The sequence below is a fragment of the Choristoneura fumiferana genome, chromosome 18 (genome assembly GCF_025370935.1).
Source record: "Choristoneura fumiferana chromosome 18, NRCan_CFum_1, whole genome shotgun sequence".
In the NCBI taxonomy this organism is placed as follows: domain Eukaryota; kingdom Metazoa; phylum Arthropoda; class Insecta; order Lepidoptera; family Tortricidae; genus Choristoneura; species Choristoneura fumiferana.
Genome location: NC_133489.1, coordinates 7544612 through 7567528, shown reverse-complemented (window position 1 = coordinate 7567528; position 22917 = coordinate 7544612). Strand labels below are relative to the sequence as shown.

At 38.1% G+C, this 22917-nt stretch overlaps 2 protein-coding genes across 3 annotated transcripts; one reads left to right on the top strand and one right to left on the bottom strand.

The window, feature by feature from the left end:
* The first annotated feature begins 7 nt into the window (after positions 1 to 7).
* Positions 8 to 7149, top strand: LOC141438108 (uncharacterized). The gene is made up of 7 exons (XM_074101783.1): positions 8 to 84; positions 798 to 931; positions 2015 to 2270; positions 2351 to 2592; positions 4537 to 4889; positions 6594 to 6646; positions 7053 to 7149. The coding sequence occupies exons 1-6, from the start codon at positions 69 to 71 to the stop codon at positions 6601 to 6603; spliced, it is 1011 nt and encodes a 336-aa protein (XP_073957884.1). The 5' UTR covers positions 8 to 68; the 3' UTR covers positions 6604 to 6646; positions 7053 to 7149.
* Positions 7150 to 9460: 2311 nt separating this feature from the next.
* Positions 9461 to 22278, bottom strand: LOC141438107 (uncharacterized). Of its 2 annotated transcripts, XM_074101781.1 has the most exons (8): positions 22168 to 22278; positions 16164 to 16300; positions 15240 to 15504; positions 14329 to 14540; positions 14028 to 14247; positions 10730 to 11010; positions 9954 to 10097; positions 9461 to 9755 (listed from the first exon to the last, which is right to left on the bottom strand). In XM_074101781.1, the coding sequence occupies exons 1-8, from the start codon at positions 22181 to 22183 to the stop codon at positions 9672 to 9674; spliced, it is 1359 nt and encodes a 452-aa protein (XP_073957882.1). In that variant the 5' UTR covers positions 22184 to 22278; the 3' UTR covers positions 9461 to 9671. The 2 variants fall into 2 exon arrangements, with proteins under 2 accessions (XP_073957882.1, XP_073957883.1); XM_074101782.1 differs by lacking the exons at positions 14028 to 14247; positions 14329 to 14540.
* Between the last annotated feature and the right edge of the window lie 639 nt (positions 22279 to 22917).

Genomic DNA, 22917 nt, shown 5'->3' with positions numbered 1-22917 from the left:
AACCACTGTTGTTGTTTCCATAAATTTTAACGTTTGAAATTGTGTTTTGGTCCGAAAAAATTGCAGAAATGGGCGACATAATAGGTTTGTACATAGAAATTGTTGTTGTATTCTTGGTTTTAAATAGTTTTTATTTGTTGGGATAGCTTTTTTACACACAAGTGAGTCATTGGAACTTGCCTACCAGTACACAATATTGGGCAATGATTAAGTTGAAAAGTTTGGAAAACTGTAACTAGCTAACTGAAGAATAACCTTCTCTTTTTACGGGAACGATGAAGATTATTACTTCTCAGAAGAATTATTTCAGGGTTCAGTATTTTTTTTGTGAATTTTATACTCACTTCAAATCTGGTGTCTTTTACCACTAAATTTATTTTGGTCATGTCGCATAAAGTGTAGATATTAAACCTTCTGGAGCCCAACATATAAATATAAAAAGAATAATAGTCAAACTACTTATACTTAATCTATTATTTCGCGAATAAAGTCAAACTGAGATGGTGTACAGTACAGTCAAGGGCATAAATATATGCACGTTACCAAGACATCAAAAATATCTATACACCTTTATTGCACTAATCATAAGGTCGATGTATACATATATTTGACGCTATGGCTCAATATAACTTTATGCCCCTGACTGTACAATAATTGAAACAAAATAATTTGTACTTTGTTAGATGGTCATGTCCGTAATTCCCTTGAACTTTAATAGTGCACATTGTAATGCGCTTTTGATCCGTATGTATTTAATGCTGTTTATGATGAGTTCTTACCACATTTTTAACTTTTAGAGCTTACAACATGGCCTAAACATCTCAACGCTTTCTACAAGATTACAAGCAGTGCCCTGTCATTTGATATCAAGGCCTCTGGCAATGCTGCTATAGGGCTATCAAGAAAACCTGCCAACAACTGTGACTTTTGGGTAAGAGCATAGCAAGAGTTCTTAAATTGTGTATTGCAACGCTTCAGGACATTGTGACTAATTGCAACACAGTTTGTACTCATAGGTCATGATATGGATGTCTAGAGCTACATACATACATCTACATATTTTCTTATACAAGGTTGCAAAAGAATTACAAATTGTAAGGGGCGTGGCAATATTGAAAGGACTGGGAACCCCTAGTTTTATAGCAATCTTATCACGCATTGAAATTTATGAGAAGCTGTTATTGACTATCTCTGTATTTATTTAAAAGAGATTTATTTAGTTTATTTATTGATTCAAAAACAAACAGTCTCTTATAGTTGTATGTATTACAATAACATTTTTATGAAACCTGGGCTCAACCTTACATATAGACTACATAAAACTAAAAAGATTACTGAGGGAAGCACCTTTGAATGCCAATGCTACAAACAAAGATAAATATTTAGAGTAATTAGATTGTTTCCCCAAACTCGTTAATTCCGCGTAGCAAACTTTCCATTCGTATTTTTCCCCACTCGAATTTATTTTCGTTCGCGTTTTTCCCCATTCTTAAATTTACACCAGACGTTTTAATCCATACATAATTTTTCCATTGGCATATTTTCCCACTATATTTATTTATCAATAGTTTCTTTTCTTGACGGGATTTTTAACCATTCGCATGTTTTACGCTTTTTTCTCAATAGGCAATCCATTACGCCTTATGCCGACGGAACCCCGCTTCGGGGCTCCTATTTCTGAGCGGTTTGCCCTTCGGGCATCTGAAGATACCTAAACTAACCTACCTCTCCGTTTGTGTGGTTAAATATGCGAATGGTTAAAAATCCCGTCAAGAAAATAATCTATTGATAAATAAATACAATGGGAAAATATGCGAATGGAAAAATTATGTATGGATACGTCTGGTGTAAATTTAAGAATGGGGAAAAACGCGAACGAAAATAAATTCGAGTGGGGAAAAATACGAATGGAAAGTTTGCTACGCGGAATTAACGAGTTTGGGGAAACGATCTAATTACTCAATATTTACTGTATTTTATGAAAGCTAAGACATAGTAACAAGACTTTTTTTAGATCATAATGGGAGCCGGGCAGCGTTGCTGGATAAAAAAGACAGACAGCCGTCAAAGAGAATCGGCTCTTACACCTGGCATTCTTACGATGGAGGAGTACCGTAGGTTGTGGCTGACTTGGCACGGTGGCCAGGTAAAACTGGGCCGGGATGGATATACAGACTCAATCATCTCCTGCACCAATGATGTTCAAGATATGAAATATGTGACATTCTCAGTTGTTGAACACAGGAATCCGGTGCACTGGCGATTTGAATGTAAGCACGCAAGATTGCACTAGTACATTAGGCAGTATTCATCAGTATTCTTGTAATATAATGTATCTGTTTTGTTGTAGTACCTCCGGTGCCTGAGAAACTAAAGGACAGAGTACTAACAGGATGTGACCTTCAGTGGGTGCCATACAACAAAGAGGAGGAGTTGCCTTTAGAGCCACTCGTTGGTGGATTTGAGAAGGAGAAGCTCTACATAGCTAGGGCCAAGCACAGAGGTTCTTTGACCCCTGGCAAATTTGTGCCATCGACAGGAAAGGCATACATTTCATGGGGAAGTCAGGCCAATGAGAAAACAGAATGTGAGGTATGAAATGTGGGTCTCATTTGTAATCCATAATATTGTTTGTCTAAAATCAAATGCCATATCATATACAGTACGATTACTTGAAGTTAACACTTGACAGATGGGCGTGCCTTCAGTCAATTTTCAACTTTGACGTCATACAAATAAAGCCATTTTTAGAAGCCGTTTACAGATTATGTAAACACTATTTTATTTGTATGACCTCAAAGTTGAAAATTGACTGAAGGCACGCCCATCTGTCAAGTGTTGACTCAAGTAATCATACTGTATGCCATAACAACTTGATAATTCATTCATTTTCCATAATGTTCTTACGTCCTAATCCTAATGTTCATAATCCATAATATTACTTTACCTAATGCTCTAAATCCCTAATATGGTTTGTACTAATATATATAGTAAGGCATAAAATTTTCGAGTCATAATATAGAAAACCATAATATTAACAACATACTAGAGCAGGCGTCGGCAAACCGCAGGTGGCGAGTCAGAAAACTAGCTTATGTTAGGTTAGAACTGTGTTCCATCCGTCCCTTACAGAAACAAACCACTGCCAGAAAAGTATGTTAGGTTAGATCTGCGACCCAAACAGAAAGGATAAACAATATTATGGCAAAAGATCATTATGATCAAAGTTATTAAAGAATTTACAATAGGGCATATTAGGCAAAGCTCTGCATAAGGGGCGACACAAGCACAAACCGTAAAGAAACCGCCAAGACGGAACATGACCAAAGAGTATTAATACCTATAGAAATCATTACATAGCGTCACTACTTTGAAAAAAATCTCGTATCTCAAATCAATATGTCAACAAAATTGACCTTTGAAATAATGTTCGTAAAGTTCAATTAGAAAAGTACCAATTTTGAGATACAAGCTTTTTTCAAAGTAGTGACGATATTTATGTTTATGAGTAACAAAATAAATGATATTTACATCGATAGTAGTGATAGAGCTATGGTTCCAAAAATTTAATTGAAATATTATAATATTATGGCATCCTACGGACATTTAAGATACTCAAAAAACATAAACCAAAACATACGGTATGTGCTAGTGCTGCACTCTGATGGGATAAAATTGCAGTAAGTAATATTCCCTTTTTCAGATGAGTTCCTCGGTTAATTAATGAACAATTGTATGATATTGACGCATTTGCGAGTTGGCTTGTTACTCTCAAGAAATTAGTCAGGCAACATTTTGTATAGTGTTTTTATCAACATTTATCTTTCACCAAACCTAGTTTTGTTGATTTTTTTATTTATTTAAGTACTCACATTAGTTTTAAATAACTTTTAGTACCTATGAATATTTATGAACCTCAAGGTCTTTATATTGTTTTTGGTTTATCTGTACACTCATTAATGTACGAATATATGTGTTCTTAAAATAATGAATAAATAATAATAAAAGACAAAAGTAATTGTGGATTCCAATGCACTTTTCCTTTGAAAACGTTCCATGGTGGCTCATGAATTAAAGAACTTGACTGTACAAAAGCACCTGTGTGTTTCCGTAGACCAGGGGAGGGGTCACCAATTAGTTTCTTCATACGTCCAGTTTTTACAATAAAATTATTATCGCGGTCCGGTCGTCCGTTTTCGATAACTAAGACAAACCTAAAGCACGGGATACATTTTATTAAACTACGTCTCAGTAATACAATACAAGTTACTGTTTACTTAAGGTCCGTACAAAATAGGTCGGCGGTCCGGATCCGGACCGCTGTCCGCCATTTGGCGACCCCTGTCATAGACCATTGGCGACTCCTTTGATTTGGCATGGACATTAAATTTGTTGACTAGTGATGACATTCATATTATTATTCATATTCATATTCGTTTATTCATTGCAACCATGGTATTTAAAAGATGAGATGAAAACCAGTGTTATTTACAAGTTCAAAAGTTTTTTTTATAACTTTTACCTTCTATTTTACAGGTGCTCTGTGGTTTCGATGGCTATTGGGTACCAGCTGTTGAAGATAAGATTCCAACTGGTGCCTTTGTTGCGGGATATTCTGAAGATGCACTTGAAAGGCTTTATGTTGGCAGAGCAGAATATGAAGGGCACCTGATCCCAGCCAAAGTGCAGCCATCTCACAAAGTGTGCTATTTTAGCTACGAAGGCAGGGAAGTAGCATCAAAAAAATATGAAATTTTAGTTATAAACAAGAATGAGAGATGTGTAAATAATGTTTACTCACAAGACAGAGTGTCATATATGCAGCCTGATGTTGAAGAATATGACGGTCCTGATTCTGACTACTCAAATGACACAGATGAGGAGCGAGTGTAAGTGTGCATTATGTTTTTAATAAATTAATTTCATTCTTGTTCCCTCCACATTGTTTGCATACTTAATAAAATTAATTATAATCAATCATTTTATTAGCCATATCAAAGCCTATAATAGGCGTCATTTATAGAATAGTTTTTTTAGGGTTGCCATCATCGAAACCGATCAGGAGGATTAGGTGTATACAGTAGAATCCACAATATGACATTGAAGGGAAGAGACATTGATCCAGTCACTTCGGCAATAAGAAGGGGTTAATATCGGAATGAGAAATAATAAGCTGGAAACTCGTATACAGCTTTGCTTTGGTCTCCTAGAAGTTGTCTCAAAAGTCTCATAAAATCTCGTGTCTGCGTCGTTAGTTATTCAAAGGTCACAAACGTCAGTTTTTTGCTATTATCTCGGTTTCTTTAGCTCCAGTGATGTTAACACACATTAAAAAATTGTAGAGCATAAAATTTCCGACAGATAGCTTAGAAAAAAAACATACATACGCCCAATCGTTTTTGAGATAGAGGGCAGAGAGCTCAAACTCGACGCGGCTACGTCGTTTTCGTACTAAGATCCTGTGGTCACCTTCCGGCTCCATCATCCAGGTCCAGAGTTCAGACAAATCAAATGAGCTCGAACTCGATGGGGCTGCGTTGTTTTGTTACTAAGATCCTGTGTCCACCTTCCGGCTCCATCATCAGATCAGCTCGATGGTACCATAATCTTGCCTAGTCACCAAATTTACACACGTGTACCAAATTTCAGCTCAATTGGAGACCAGTTCTTACATATTTACATACATGCCGAACATTGCAAGTTAAATAAAAAAAAATATATAAATTATTTATTGTCAATGATACTTCAATGCTTTAATAACTTTATAAGGTATCGAAATTCACTTGCATCAGTCAGTGTGGCCGAGCACTGCGGTCTATTTCAAAAACGGTTGGGCGTATGAAAGGACACCAAAACGAAGCTGTATACGAGTTTTCAGCTTATTTTATTATCTCTCAATCGGAAGTGAGACTCCTAATTTCTGCATTAATACGTCATAACAAAGGAACGTTATACAAAGCATAATCATAGAAAATAAAAAAACTTACTAATATTGCTAATGGGTATAATATGTTTTTAAACCAGTAAATTAACACTTGGTATGGTAACAATATCCAGTCGTGATTTTCAAAATTCGAGATGAGTTTTATTCTTCATTTTAAAGAGTAGTTGGGGAAGGTGTTTAAAATTATTTTGGTCATTATAATTCAATGTAAACTCCGTTTTAGACAATATTGAATGAAACCAAACTTTACAGTACAATTACGTTCATATGAAGCGGTTGGTCGTTGTAGGCGGAGTCATAACAAGCTGATTCTACTGTATACACCGTGTTTTTTTTAATTCTGTTAACTTCGGTACTGTTCAGTTTATTGATATAAACTACCTGATAATAAACGTTTTGGTGAATTAAAAAAAAATACAATACAAAGACTCTTTAATGTACACCAGACATAGTAAGCGATACAGAAAACAAATTATTAAAATTACAAGGTGAGCAATAGGCTAAAATAATAATAATAATAGGTGAAAAATCTTGAGTAAAAATCTTTTTATTTTTAACTAACGTCTTTTGTCCCGTACATTATCCCCTTAAAGTTAACGGAAATCAAAAATAACACGGTGTATATATAAAATGTCTTATTTTTTCGCAGTGTGCTGTAGGGCCTGAGTCCCAATCCCAACACAAGAACAGAGCAAATGACTGGTATGATTTATAATATATGTATTGTAGTTACATTATCTACGTATTATGTACAGTCGAACCATTTGATTCCTGACCCAGCGTAGAACGTTCTCATAGTAAGTGTCATAATATAAATTCCTTTGTCAAGCAATGCGATGTCATTATGACTTTTCTATGTGAAATAAAAAATAATTGTATAACAAATTACAAACTAATAGTATTAGCGATTTTGTATTGAAATTCACTAATATTATTTATTTACTTGTAATTTGAAAGAAAGAAAGAAAGAAAGAAAGAAAAGTTTATTTTGGCTCCAAAAATGTACCACCTAAAACTAAGACTAGAACTAGCACTAAAACTATGTATGTATTTGCTATGTATTTGGGCCCTGGTTGTCCATATTCATAAATTTTAATTTTTGTTGCAGAACGAAAGGGTTTACGCGGGTCGCTCCAAGAGCATCGGCTTGCAGCAGTCCGATAGATATTTATTTTGTCCTAATAAATTACATAATATAAGAATAAGAGATTGTGTATTTTCGCCATCAGTGTAGGTGCGGCTTAGGTTCTCAAAAAATCTGAACACGTCTGTTGTGGAACAAGCATTTAGGTATCCATTAACATCTGGTGGTGACTGTAGGTAACTTTGAACTAGTAAGAATTGTTATTTATTATGTTTAATTTTAAAAAGTCGACGACACCGTCGCTTTAAATATGCTGGCGGAAAACCCATTATTTCCAATTTTGATACAACTTAAATCATGCAGGCGTTTGCTTAAAGCTTCGGTGTCATTGACAGTTTAATTGTTTATCCGAGAGCACAAGAAACTGGAGCGGTGCGATTGGCGTGAATGTATTATCTGGTCTTTCTGCACGCTAAAGCTTGGAACTAAGCGGAACCAAGCTTAGTCGTGCCCTGGGCGTCGATTTGCTATGCATCCGCCGCTCCTCTTCCATACTCGGACTCACTCCTTCTACATTCTGGGTCGACAGATACTAGACGTACATTAACCGCAACATTGTTTGTACCATTTGTCCGTAGGCTAGGGAAAAGTACAAGTGTAAAACAATAATTTATTGGAGTACAGGCTATTAATTTATTCCATCGACATGATTTTTATGGTCGTAGTAATTGCATGTTTCTTGTCATGTACTGTTGAAAAAGCCAAAATAGAGTTAATGAATTGCGCGACAAAACAAAGGTTTAACAAAATATTTTTTACTTAACTTTCCGCTCCTAGTACCCCTCAGTGGGGCACGTATTTGAATATCGAAATTTAAAATATCTAAAGTTAAAACGTCGAGGGTCAAAATATCGAAAATCAGAATGTCGAACGATCATAAGGTCGAAATTCAAAATGTCGAAAGTATAAATTATCGAAAGGTACAATTATCGAATGCTAAATTTCGAAAATCCTAATAACGACGGATAAAATATCGAAAATTGAAATTTCGAACGATTCTAAGGTCGAAATTCTAAATATCGAATGTCTATAATACAGAAGGGTACAATAGTCGATTACTGATAAGAAATTTAACCGTGGCATTGTTTGTTTTGGCCACAGTTGAACCTAACACGCTCCTCCTCGTTGCGCTCGTCGTCGCACCTAAAATTTTTGGTTGAATTAATAAGACTTCCGTTTTAAATTTTAGGTACTAAGTAATCTAATCTAAAAATTAGGTGCGACGACGAGCGCAGCGAGGAGGAGCGGTCAGGTTCAACCGTGACTAAAACAATTACCAGATTCGACCAGAATCGAGTTCTATGCATTTTTCTTGATTGGTTTTTTGACATTTTGTATGTCAAGGCGTTTCGGCAGAAACAGCCTTGGCAGACTTATATATCCCGGAAATGAGGGTTCATACCTACCGACTGGAATTGGTTTCATGCTGGTATCAGATGGGTATATTTAGGGGTCACCTTTGAGAGGGCCTGCCAAGCACTTCCGGCAAAAAAATACTGACATTTCGCTTTTCTGTATCTACCAGTAAATTCCTAACTGATGCCACGACTATTATTTCAGTATCAGATGGGTTAAATAACGCCTCTTTTTTCGCACCGGAAGCGACTATTTTTTTGGTAGGTACTTTCGGCAAGTTCCGCCGCGACAGACTATCAAATTCGGACCATTGTGCATTTCATAGCGGTATCAAGTTGGTACGAAATTTTGCAGTCTGCTCTCCCTCTGATAATAATAATTATAACCCTATAAAAATATAATAATACGAATAAAAAATAAATATAATAATAGCCCTATGTACCTGGTGAGGGATAACAGGAACACTCATTATCAAACTAAAATAATAGGTCGAAGGAAGTCGATATCGATGTAAATGTGTGAGATAATTTGCTATTCCACTCACGTCTTTAACTCTTACTCCGACTTTGGGAGTGTTTGTGTCTATACCTATCTGTACATGCATGTGTTACGTACACTGCCAAACTGATGACCCCAATTTTGCCTTAAATCCTTAAATACTTAATATTACTTACATAAAGCGACTAAGCTATGTTTGCATCTCGCGCTTAACAAGAACAGCTAAAAAATTTAAAATTCAACAAATAGGAAACGAAACTTAGCACAAGCAGCTTTTATTCTTTGTCGCCGATACGCGTCTTACGAAGTTTCGTCTCGTATAATTTGTTGAATAACTGTTCTTGTTTAGTGCGAGGTGCAAACTTAGCTTGGTCGTGTTATAAATGCGAAAATAACTGTCTGTCTGTTACTTTTTCACGCTTAAACCGCTGAACAGATTTATATGAAATTCGGTATGGAAATAGTATGAGACCTGAGAAGGACAAAAGCTAGTTTATAATAATAAATAAAACACAATATTGTCATTTAAAATAATTTAATAAAAATATAATTTTGACATGTGGAAGCACGGGCTTGCGTGACAACTACAATATAATGCAGATCATTTTAATATAGGCTCAGCGGGTGCAACGTACGTTAAACCATTATTGACTTGAAGCTCTAAGAGAGCCTAACATTTAGTGAACCAATCCATAACATTTGATGGCTCGGTACATCTTAACTTCTAACTTAGGGCATGAGGACTTCGTAGTCGGGGAAGCCGAGCTCTTGTCCCGCGTAGGAGATGTAGCAGACACCGTGGGATTGTTGGACCTGAGGGAAAGACAATATGTTAAGTACCTAGTATTTATTTTGTTGGGAATAAATCCTGATAGGTCCCCTTCATGAACCTTAAATTTAAACCGCAGTTGTCTTTCACTTTCTAGTGAAAGAAAATTGCAGTGGTTCTATGAAAGTGGACCTATTGGCGAAGGAGTATTGTGAATGTTCCGGCTGAAACTATACTTATACCTTGCCGATGGTGACGCTGCCTTCGTGGTGGACGCGGCCCACAAACAGCGGTTCGCCGTCCTCGGTCTGGCCGCCTTGGAAGGCGCCCGGCGGTACGTTCGCGCCGTTTGTCGGGATCCATTGGTTGGAACCGCCGACCAGCACCTGAGCAAAGCGGTGTTATGAGTTCAACACACACACACGCACACACACACAAACATCACGCTTGTATTCCCAAATGGAGTAGGCAGATCACACGAAACTTTACCGCTTCGGAGTCACTTATAGCAATTTTAGGTTCAAGCAATACAATATATATAAAAGGATAAATACAAGGTATTTATTTTTTAACAATCTTTACTAGGCAGGTAACATTATAAATGCGAAAGTGAGTAGGTACGTTTTGTTTTTTAATATACTACCATCAAGTTCAATATTAAAAATATGCGTCGTTTTTGACTTGCCGACGAAAGAATTGAATTTCAATACCCAACTGAGCGATCATTTGGAAGGTTTGCGTTTGAGACCCTGAGAAGCCCTTCACTCTCCGGATTGCTTAACAAAATCCACATCACTGACACGTTTAGGTAGTGACACAAGAGTTGAAGTGAATGATTACTCACACAGCTAGGTATATGAAGAACTGATGAGTGATGGCACAAAAGGAGAATGAATGAAATGAATGAGTAAATATCAAAATCCCGCTGTCATTCATAACATGACATGTTCTTGTGTGCGTGACCTCAACTCTGGTGGGACTAACTATAGCAGTTGTTTTGATAACTTGCTAAGCTGACCTGGTACTCGTTTTTGCCGTTCTCAGCTCCGCCCCACGGTACGTACGCACAGCCGTGCGAGGGCACCAGCTTCCCTGGGAGCGTGGCGCCCTCGTGCTGCGCGCGCGCCACGAACATGGGCTCCCCATTGGAGTCCTGGCCCCCGGGCACGGCGCCCGGCGGCACCTGGCCCCCGGTCGCGTTCATCCACTGGGCCCCCCCGGCCGGGCTGACGGCGACACCGCCCGGGTAGCCGGGCGGGGTAGCGTACAGCGCCTGCGCTTGTGGCGCCGATGGCGGCACTAGAGTGAAATAATTAGGTTAGCATTGGCACTACTGTGGCTGGCTCATCTTGAAAGGAAACGCGTAAGCTACGTCTTTCAACTGTCGGCAAAATACGACTGTGCAAGATATCTACTTATAACAGCGTTTCGAAACTGTGGTGAGTTTGGTAAGTCGCGCGATTTTCAATAATAAAGCAGCATGCCAAAGCTTAACATTTCTGCTTTATCAAATACTTAGAACTTTGGGTTTGCTTACTGCTTGCTTTTGATATATAAATTGCTAACTACAAATTTAATTTTGCTAGGACGCAACTATATGCGCTCCCTTTCACAGTCAGCATGCAAACAAGACTCGCCAGCTTTTCTTAGGTTAAGAGTAGTGCATGAGTTAGTCATACCTTGCCTATAATGTTTAGTGTGTGAATGGTGCTGTGGTGGTTTAGGTGATGCATAGACTTTTGATACGATTGTCTAGACCAGTGATGGGCAAAGTAGGTACGGCCCGGGTGATAACTTCGGCCCGCGAAGAGGTTTAATCTGTCATCTCCCAGGATAACAGGATCAAAGGAATTTGGGCACAAATTTGTGCCTCTGGGAGAGGACAGGTAAATCCGGCCCGCTGGCGTTCCTTCGAAGTGAATAGTACACATACCTATATGGCCCGCGATCATAATATAATTTCATTATTTGGCAAAAATATTAAAAAAGTATAAAATATGTAGAACGGTGTAATCCTGGCCCTCCTCTAAAATATCTGTAACTTTCTGGCCCCCCATGAAGATTGAAGAGTCTAGACAGTTTTAAACATGCTCTTTCTGTCTCTAGATCCGGTCCTGTTTCTAGTAGGCACTAGTATTTAATTGGGTACGTACTAACTAGATATTCGCTGGGTGCAAAGTAGGAGGGGGGGGGGGACCACGAACCGATCGCAGCGCGCGCCGTGGCCAAACAAGGAACTTTTCGGCGGACCAACTGTCACTATTTACTAGTGAAATTTACGTATTCGTGCATTATTAAGCAAAAATAAATAAATATGCGCCACGAAACCTGCTGCAAGAACAATGGCAAAAACTGTGATGTTTAGTATGGCGTCGAAGTCACTGAAGTTTGACGAATTACACGAGCTTCAATGGTGTTGCTCATTATGATCTCCACATTTGGTTTCTTTTACATCTTGGACATATTGAGCCAAAACTAATTGTTTTCCTTTTAGGCACTTGTCTCACCGCCAGCGAGGAAACGATTGGCTATCGACTCTTTTCTCGCTCAAGAAATGAACAAAAGATATAAGATCCTGTGTGAGTAAAAGAGACACATATATTAATAGTTGATCGCTGGCTGTTCACACTGTCGGCGAGAACTCGCACTTACATCTTTTGTCGCAGCGACAAGAGCTATAAAACTCGCTGAGCTATAGATACTCGCTCAGCGATGTCAGCTTGGCGACCGCCCCGCATGAGCGAGTCGAGTGGAGCGAGTATTCGCCCGTCGCACGCGAACACTCGCTTACAGCCGAGCGACAAAACTACACTCGCTTCTCGCTGCTCGCCCACTCGTTTCTAGTTACTCGCTCTACTCGCTTCTCGCTCATCGTCGGCGGTGGGACAAGTGCCTACTGTTGTTTGTGCTTGAAAAGCGATGTCGTATAGTGAGCTCGGAATCCAGTTTTTATAATAATTTGGCCATGTTTAACTGAAAATACTACAATCAAAAATAATCGCCTGCAATATGAAATGCGTTATTCCATGAAATCAAAAAGAACAACGCTATTATCGACACTAGATTTACGTGATCGAGTGAAATATAAGTAAATTCCGATATTTCATTGAAATTATATGTTTGTTACTTACTCTTCGTAATGACAGCCAGCCATTTGATATTTCAAAGTCCGCCGTAATTGTAACCGCGAGTTGGCGCTATCATCGCGCACCCAGCTAATAACTAGTTTTGAAATCTTAATGTAAATAAGAATTTTGGCATGCAGCTATTTCCATTGAAGACAAAAAATGCTAGCAGGCATATAAAAACAAATCGCAAAACAATCATGCATGTAAGCACAATGGCAGGCAATTTGCTGGTTTAATATTATATTCAGTATATTTTTATATTCAGTAAATTTATTTCCATAACAATTTCATTTTTCATTTTTTTTTATTTTTTTTATTGTGTCTGACAATATATATCTATAAACATGACATGTATATTACAGCATATAATGAACTCTCTCTAGCACACAAATTAACAATAAGTACCATAAAATTTGAGCCTTTTGGGACCACTTACAGGTATCCAGAAACTAATTAAAATAAACTGAAAAAAAAAAAACAAAAAGAAAACAAACAAAAGTCAACGTCAATAGAAACAACTCTTCTTAATAAAATTAGGGATAACTAAATACGAGTACCTAAATTACACTTATTTTACTATACTTTTAGACTACTAGGTACTTATTTAACTTTGTAGGTTTAAAATATTATAATGCTGACTAGGGAATTAGGAATATGCTTCTTATTTAATTTAATATTAATTATTGTTACCTATGGAGTCACTGACTGACATCATAATAACACATCTTCAAAAGAAAATCTCTGAGGCGATCTCTGTTTGGAAACTTTCTTCAAAAACATAATTGTGGAGGTGTGATGGACTTTCTCAAAAGTGTATTACTTAGTGACAAAAAAAAAACATAAAAGTTATATACGATGAGTGAAGCAAGATTATAAGAAAACGCTGTTAACATAAGATCAGAAGCGAAGAATAAGATACGGAAAGATTATACTACAATAGGATATACTGTCAAAATGTACCCAACGTACCGCACAAACCAATTTATCACATCACTTCAATGCAGACCACCGCTGTTGCAACGAAACAAACGCAATTCCCTCTTTGGCGTATAATTAGTTAGTTTACAGTGATACAGTTACGATTAAACTTTTGTCAGCCAATCAACTAAACATCAATCGAGTATTAATAATTTTGAGTCGTGCAGCAATTGAACATCTAAGCGATGGTTTTGGAGAGCGAGACTCAACGTTGACCAGCGGCGGGGAAGTGCTTGATGCGCCACAAGCCTCGCGCGCCCCAGCCCGTGCGCACGCCGAAGTGCGTCACCGGGAACGGCGAGGGGTCTTGCCATTCCATCAGCACGGCGCCCGTCTCCCCGTCCCGCACCGCCAGCCTGCCGCACCGCCATTCGATCAAGAACCTCTTAAACTCGTTCGGATTCATCAAGCCAGGCGTCGGGACGGTCACCTACGGATTGTCAGTTGACACCAGTTATTTTACTTGCCAAACCGAAACTATACAACAACGATGGACAACGCATTCAACTACCTTTTCCGGCTTCTGTCTGCAGTGCCTAATGACCGACTGTGTGTTCTCCCAACCTCCGAGGATAAATTCGTACATGGGGTCGACCTCCGCGGGCGCGGCGGTCAGACAAACGTGGCAGTTGTGGGGCCCGCGGTATTCGAACTCCAGGATGCCTGACACAGCTGGCCCGAATTTATATTCTAACTGGTCCGGAGTATCGAATTCAGGCGATTCTGCACGGATAACAAAAGGGTGAATTTTGAATCGTTGGGTACATTTCGCCCAGGGTTAATTGTAGGGCGGGATGCGCATTTTTTCACATAACTTTTTAAGTCCTATTATCGGAATTCCGAAAATTTTTCTCGTACCATTTGACATCATAACGATCACTCTTCATATTTTTTTAATACTAACGATCGAAACTCATAATCATCAGAATTTATAATATCACTAAAAACAGACTTGATAAGTACTTTGAAGACAATTACACAAGTAAACAATGATAATCATAAGTGTTATTTACCCGCATATTCACGCGCAGGGACTTGGAAAATTTTCGATGGTGCAAAATGATGTATTTAAGAAAGGACGAAAGCGAAGCGAGGATGAGTGTTAGGTAGAACTGTGACCCTAGCGTGTGATCCGAGCGAAGCGAGCGTGCCGCGGCAGCGGCCGGCGAAGCGCCAGGATCGAACATATTTTTCAGCTAACACTAATATAATATACTTAAATGACATTATGAGTAAAAAAATATGTACACTGTCTGTTATGAGTTCCGATGTTAGTAGGTATTTATGAACAAAAAAAGAATGAGGAAAAAAAATATGAAGAGTGATTATTATGATCACAAATCGGTTGTAAAATAAAAAATAGGAATAAGGTTTTTTAAAGAAGAAAGAAGAGAGTCAATATGGACCCGTAGGGCGACTTACCTTCGATCTTCCAGGTGCCACTGGCGCCCCAGCCGGTGCAGACGCCGACGAAGGCGACGGGGAAGGGCTCAGGGTCGTTCCACGACAAGAAGGGGATAGCTTCGCCTTCGCGCCCGGCCGAGATGATGCCGCTATCCCAGCGTATCCAGAATCCGCGGAATTCACCGGCATTTAAGATTTGAGGCGTATCAATCTCAACTTTTTCGGGTTTTGTTCGGTTTCTTCTGATTACGCTTTTTGTGTTGCCCCAACCTCCAATGAAGACCTGAAAAAAAAAAATTGCGTAGCATATACTACAGGTACCTAATCTTACTCTATCTTGTCAAATTCGTAACAAAGTTTTGGATGTTGACGGAAAATCTACACTCACAGGGAATTTCTAGCCAAAGCGATAGTACCTACTTGACGTAGGCTTCTACAGTGGTAATTAGATTTAACAAGCTCATTTATTGTTAAGTATTAAGAATGAAACTTTTGAATGAGGTTTTTGAGAGAGACCCACCCTGACCAGTTTAAATAAACGGAGGATATTCTGGCAGAACCGGATAAGTGCACAATATTTATTTTTATACGGTTTTGCTAGATAAATAAAGCAGAAAACATTGAGTATGCCTATGTATGTAACTTTAAAAAAAATTGCACTTATTCTGTCTTGCCAGAATACCCTTGAAATAGGTAAGATTGACGATTACATTTATTTGCACATATCTAAGCCATACCTACATATGAGTACCTTTAAATGTCGTTGGTAGCACTTATTACTATACTTATTACTTAATACGGTTTTGCAATAGTCAGCGCTGTGCAGCTTACGCACACATCGACGCGTGTACAGACATCGTCGTGCCTATGTAGATTCAAGAACGCGTATATTGTACGGCGTGGCCGCCCTGTGGTATAGGTTTATGCCGACGACGAACTTACCTCATACATGGGGTCTGATTCCTGGGGGTGCATGGTAAGTGCGATGTGTGCGTCGTGAGCCGCGCGCACTTTGAACTGCACCGAGCCGCTCGACACGGGGAAGAATTGGTACTGGAGGTTGTCCTCCGTCGCCACATCTACAATTTATTTAATTCTTAGTAAACTGATATCAGTTATCATACTTAAATAGAAGCAGGAAATTATTCCAACACTGTGCCCATACGATTCGCTGAAATTCGTAAGCAGCATAGGGCTCAAAAGTTTAACCTCCCTCCTGCCGCCCAACTCAAATTTTTATTTTTTGGACATGAAATTTTATGTCGCTTCTGGTCATGCAGGAGGATAAAATGAATCGCCAAAAGTAAGCTATAAGTTGAACAGACTATTTAGGCGCTACTTTAGAGCTCAAATTCAAATTTATCAAGAAAATTTTCACTATTCGTATTTTTTGACTTCCAATTCGCTAGAATTACTGAAGGTATGATTAAACACACTCCTCTTTTTACAACGGGGTTAAAAATAACATATTTTAGCATCCACATTTGCTCATAATAAAAAAAATCGAATGCCTTGTTTTAATTAGCACTATGTTTACGATGCTAACTGACTGTATGTATGCCATACTCATAACTAGATAAGCAGATAAATGTTGCTAGTCTGTTCAAGGATACTCAAACCTTTATTGCACTCAAAATAAACGCTAAACGATGCAATATTATACTTAGGTACATTCCTTTTTGTGCTAATGATATTCTAGAGGCGTAGGCAAAGCGGACTTTTCCTGGCTCACTTATTTGGTTATTCGCTGCCATTCTGAGCCATATTGGTATCGGCAACAGCGTTCTAAATTTAGTAGGCAGGCGCGTTCGCTATGGTATGCGGGCGGCGTGCCTCGTGAGTGTACATTTATGGATTACTAACTGTTCCCTGCGACTCCGTCCGCGTAGTATTCGTTTATCGTTATCCCGCGGGAACAATGATTTTTTCCGGGTTTGAAACTAACCTATGTCCTTCTCCGGAACTCAAACTTTCTGTATACCGAATTTCATGTAAATCGGTTCAGTGGTTTAGATGTGATTAAGTCAGAAACAAATAGACTTGCAAATTTTCACATTTATAATATTAGTGGGATATATGTTCTTACGGCAAATAATTGGGAATATTTCGTTGATGTTTTGGCACTATTTAATGTAAATTTATTAATTTTATTATCTTGATAAACAGCAGTGTATTGAGAACAACAAGGCCGCGCTCGTTTATATAGTAGCGTGAGAGGTCAGACGATGATGTCATCTAATAAAATCAAAGTGGCGGGCTGCGCCACCTGTAAGGCGTTTGGATGAAATTTAGAGCAATCGATAAGCGTAGGTACCTGAGCTATGCATGCGGAGGTACGTTGTAATTATAGTTTAGGTCTTATATTATTAAATTAAGGTCTTAAGACTATCGAATTCTTAGTAGCTAGCAACATCCGCACTGTTTGTAATAAGTACCTAAGTATTACTGGTTTTGTAATTGTTATGTTATATCAACTATTCATTAATCAAACGACCTATGTACTTTGATATAGATAGGTAAACAAAAGGAGCTTTCGTTATGATTACACTGACTTAGGGCCCGTTGTTTGATCAGTAAATAGTTAAAGATACTAATAGTCAAATTTCCTTTAAAATGCGTTAACTATTGTTATGTTTGCCATACAATTAGTTTATTTATCTACTGATCAAACAACAGGCCCTTAAGCACACTGATATCATGTTACTAGGTCTATACTAGGTACAGTCAACGTCATAAATAAGTGATCACTTTTGTACTTTGTCATTTTAGCGTCATGTTTGAAAAGCCATACGAAATTGTGTACCGACTGAAAGCGACAAGGTAGGTACAAAGGTGATCACTTATTTATGACGTTGACTGTACATGTTTTATATGAACTCTTATTAGATATTTATAAACATTGGTGACTTTTTCAATCGATAAAGTAGCGATTGTTATTAAGGATAACACCCGTAGTGAAGTATTTTGGTCGTAGGTGTATAGGGTAAGCCGTGGTGGCCTAGTGGTTTGACCCATCGCCTCTCAAGTAGAGGGTCGTGGGTTCAAACCCCGGCTCGCACCTCTGAGTTTTTCGAAATTCATGTGCGGAGTTACATTTGAAATTTACCACGAGCTTTGCGGTGAAGGAAAACATCGTGAGGAAACCTGCACAAACCTGTGAAGCAATTCAATGGTGTGTGTGAAGTTCCCAATACGCACTGGGCCCGCGTGGGAACTATGGCCCAAGCCCTCTTGTTCTGAGGCCTCTTGGCTCTTGGCCTGTGCCCTGCAGTGGGACGTATATAGGCTGGGATGATGATGATGAGGTGTATAGGGTAAAGGTACCTATCTTAGTATGCATATATGCATGTACTTGGTTTGGATAGGTATTTAACTAAATGTAAACAAAACAACGTCAATTGGTGTCTTAAATATTGAAATTCCCCCCATTAAACTATCTAAACATTTACATTTCTATATTAAATACACTAGTCTAGTTTGTATTACAATGATAGATAAGTAAAATGTTTAAAATCCTTCATCGTCATCATCATCATCATCATCATCATCATCATATCAGCCATAGGACGTCCACTGTTAAACATAGGACTCCCCCATAAACCTCCAGTTGCCTAAAAACCTGGTTGGTTTAAAATCCTTGAATGTAGGTACCAAATCTGGCAGCAGAAGTTTGTTTACATTTAGTTAAATAACCAGTCTAAACAAGTATACTCGTACTTAGGTACCTTTTAAGATATCAACATGGCATCTGCCTACTAATTTTGCTGGTATTTGCTGACGTTCATGTCGTCAATGTTTGTGTTGTGTATGTTTTTATGTGTTTATTAAATGGGTCCCACTTGAAAAACAGCGTTTCAGCTTGCTGCAACATTATGCTGAGTGGGACCCAATTTGGTATATATTTTTTTCTGTGTTTCAAATATGTTTAAATAAATATCTCTCTCATACACTCGCTCGCTCTCTGTCTCATACTCATATTCATATGAGATGTATTTTTCCTAGACGTTTGAGCATTGGTTGGTTAGAGCTTGGTTGTAGACGAGTAAGTTGATACGAGTATCAGTAGGTATACTAGTTGTACAATACATCACTAACATTATGAAACCCGGAAGGGCGCAGCATTTTTAAGAGAGAGAGAGAGAGAGAGAGAGAGAGAGAGAGAGTTTCCAAAACAATAAATTGGTATCTTAGAATTACCTAATTAAAGTTGTGGCAATAATATAAAATCAAAATAGAAAAGAATAATTAAAAGACAATATCAGTAACATTAATAGTTGTAGTCACGCAATACTCGTATGTCAGAATGTTATTGGAGTAAGTCAATAATACGGTATTTGACTATTTTGTATATGTTTTATAAATTAAAACTACACAATGCCTTTTATCAAATAGAAAAACAATTTTTAAGCTACCTTTACAAATAACAAAGTTATAAAGGTTTGAAATTCAAGATTAGACGGAGAAAGACATACTGGCATGTGACGTCACACGCCAGTACCGCCATACTTGCTGTATAGAGAAAAGCGTTTGAGAAAGAGACAGGTATATAGATTTTTCAAAAAATCACTATAAATCCAATTTTCAACCGATTTAAATTTTCTCTTCGCTAAACACTATCTGTACATCTATATTTTCATAATAATATTAAGATATGGCAAAATCAGGAGTTGTCAAATACCGTATTATTAGTGAATGTTATCTTATAGGTATGTCAGGACGATTTAATATTAGTATCATAATGTCATATAGTCTTATTTTAAACGATGTGTGATGAGTGGATAAACAATGGCATTGGTAAAACATGTTTTAATTTAATTTTAGATTAGGTAGGTAGGTAGGTTTAGGTAGGCTCTGTGATAATTATTCTTTAAAATATTCTTCAAGCGAGTAAATAACTTTTTTTTATCAAGAATTGCTTCAGTAGTTTGTTAAATTTAATATCATCTTCCTCATTTTTAGTCGAACTACACAACCACATTATGTAGGTACTTACTTACAATATAAATTGGATAAGTAACGAAATATGGTTCGCGGTTAGTAAGCTTGGCAGGAAATATTAACTGACTAGCTTTTGCCCGCGGCGTCGCCCACGTGGAATTCGGTTATCGCGCAGTTCCCTCGAGAATTGTGCATTTTTCCGGGATAAAAAGTAGCCTATGTCACTCTAGCCCACAAACTATCTCTATGCCAAAAATCACGTCGACCCGTCGCTCCGTTTCGACGTGAGACGGTCAAACATACAAATACACACACTTTCGCATTTATGATACATATTATAGTATAGTATATAGTATGGATTTATTACAAAATTAGCCTTAACTTGCGGCTTTGCTCGCGTCAACCATTAGATCTGCCAGCCGAATGGAAATACCGGGATTTTTAATTCCCAACAATTAGGTACCTACATCGATCATGGTCATCATTTCAGTACGTTGTGAGACGAACACCCGTGAAAAATTTCGTGTCTAACCTTAGAGGTTAAGGTTTTGGGATTTTTACATATTCCCACGGGGTCCAGCTATTTACGTTCCAAATTTCATCCAATTCCGACTAGCCGTTTTACCGTAAAAGAGTATCAACACACGCACATACACGCAAGCACACACATACATATTTTCGCATCCTAACTATTAGTCTAGGTAGGTATTAGGTACAACAGGGATATTTGGAAATAATTCCGATCCGCATTAGCGATCCCTTCAAATAGCGAACCTACTGTGTTAAAAATAAAGTTTTGTTAAATACTTGTGATGTATACATATCATTTAATAATATTGTAAATCTGTTTTAAAAAAATATTTATATACCTCGTTGAGTTTCTTGCCGGATTCTTCTCAGCAGAGGTTTTTCCGAACCGGTGGTAGATTTTTCTTGACATTCATAAGTGCTTGTTATAGCCTAAATTGAATAAAGATATTTTGACTTTGACTTTGACTTTGAATATATGTGTTTGTTTGTTAAGCTTAAAGTACTCAACCGATTGCAATAAAATTTGATATGGAGGTAGTCTGAGACCCTAAGAGGGACATTATATAGGTTAATTTGTATCCCGATAAACTGCGAAGAAGTTATTTATCACACCCGCTGGAACTATACAATTTTCCCAGATAAAAAAAAATACAAACATTGGAACATAGAACCTCCTCCTTTTTTGAAGTCGGTTAAAAAGTATCCTAATACTTATCGTTCTCAGAATTTCTAACTACCTATCTCCATAACAAATTCGTCACGACACGACCGGTTGAGCACTTTAAGCGAGAAAACGTAACAAACAAACATCTATTCACGTTAGCCGTTAGCATTTAGGTAAACCAAAATATTTAGGTCTTGTATTATAGCTTGAGCTAGGCACGAACCGGTCGAACCGATGTCACAATAGGATCCTACAATCAATAAAATGCGAGTAGGCCGCCTGATGATCTCATGCCTCATAACATTGTAGGTAGGTACCACAATGTCACAGAGCGTGGATAAAAACCGGCTAATTGGGTATTATTGTCCATAATATAGCGAGATTGGCGCCGATGCTGCGGCGTACGAGTATCTTAATATTTGCGTATGTTCAAGGTAAAGCTTTTTCTTATCCAGCAGTATGCATTCCGGAGATTATTTTAAGCATCCCAAATTTATTATTTTAAATCTCAGTGAAATATGCGTGCGTATTGATTCTATTCCCACGAATTTCTTATACCGCATCACTGCGTCCACCGCTGGCCTTGTGCCAAAATAAAGCCGGATTGTTATTTGCGGCGCCGGCTTCTCCATCAGAATTTGTGTAACGAATAACACATATAAATGCTAAATCACTCAAAGACTCAAATTGCTCCAGTTTAATTGTCTTGCTAACAAAAAAGTTGACCTTGAACGTTGGTCGATGGATTTTTGATCCAGTATCTGTCACTAATTAATTTAATTAATTAACTTCTATATAAATTAGTGAACTTACCCATCATGTTGGACATGTTGTAGTCAGTTTAGCTTGTTCACTTATCACAGGAACGTTGGTCCGAGCCGAGTGCTGTTTCGAAACTGGCGACGGGGCCGCGCCGTGGCCGCATCCACCCGAGACGCGATGTTACTTCAGGATGATGTCATACTTGATCCTCCGCGAAAACTCACCTTACCGCGTCACACTTTTAGTTCACTTCTTAAAGCCCGGCATTGCGTCACTTACTACCTTTGGATAATGTTTTTTGTAGAAACAAACACGCACGAGCGTTGACAGCAGTTGTACCGCACCCAAGTAAACTAATAGCCTAGAATTTGTCTAGATTTTTTACACACGATTGAATTATTTTTTAGGAAGCCGTGGAGTATATATACATCTAATGAGCTATACGACAAGTAAGTATGCAGGGTTATGGATCCGTAATCCATAATGCGATGTTTTCGTAACGACGACAAACAATTTCGACCTTCAGCGATTAGAAGGCCAAGGTATCTGCCGTGTAAGCATCAACATTAGGTTATTGTGTTTACGTTATGCTACTACCTAGCTACAGTTTACTTGCACCTGAAAAAAATAGTTTCATTTGAAGGTCTATATTTTAGAAAGCTTCGTCTCTACTCACTGAGTTCTCTTACAACAATTGAGAAGTTTTCCTTTTCTGAAACTACTTATCTCTGAAATATTCCACGGGGCCTTCACACACACCATTGAATTGCTTCGCAGGTGCAGGTTTCCTCACGATATTTT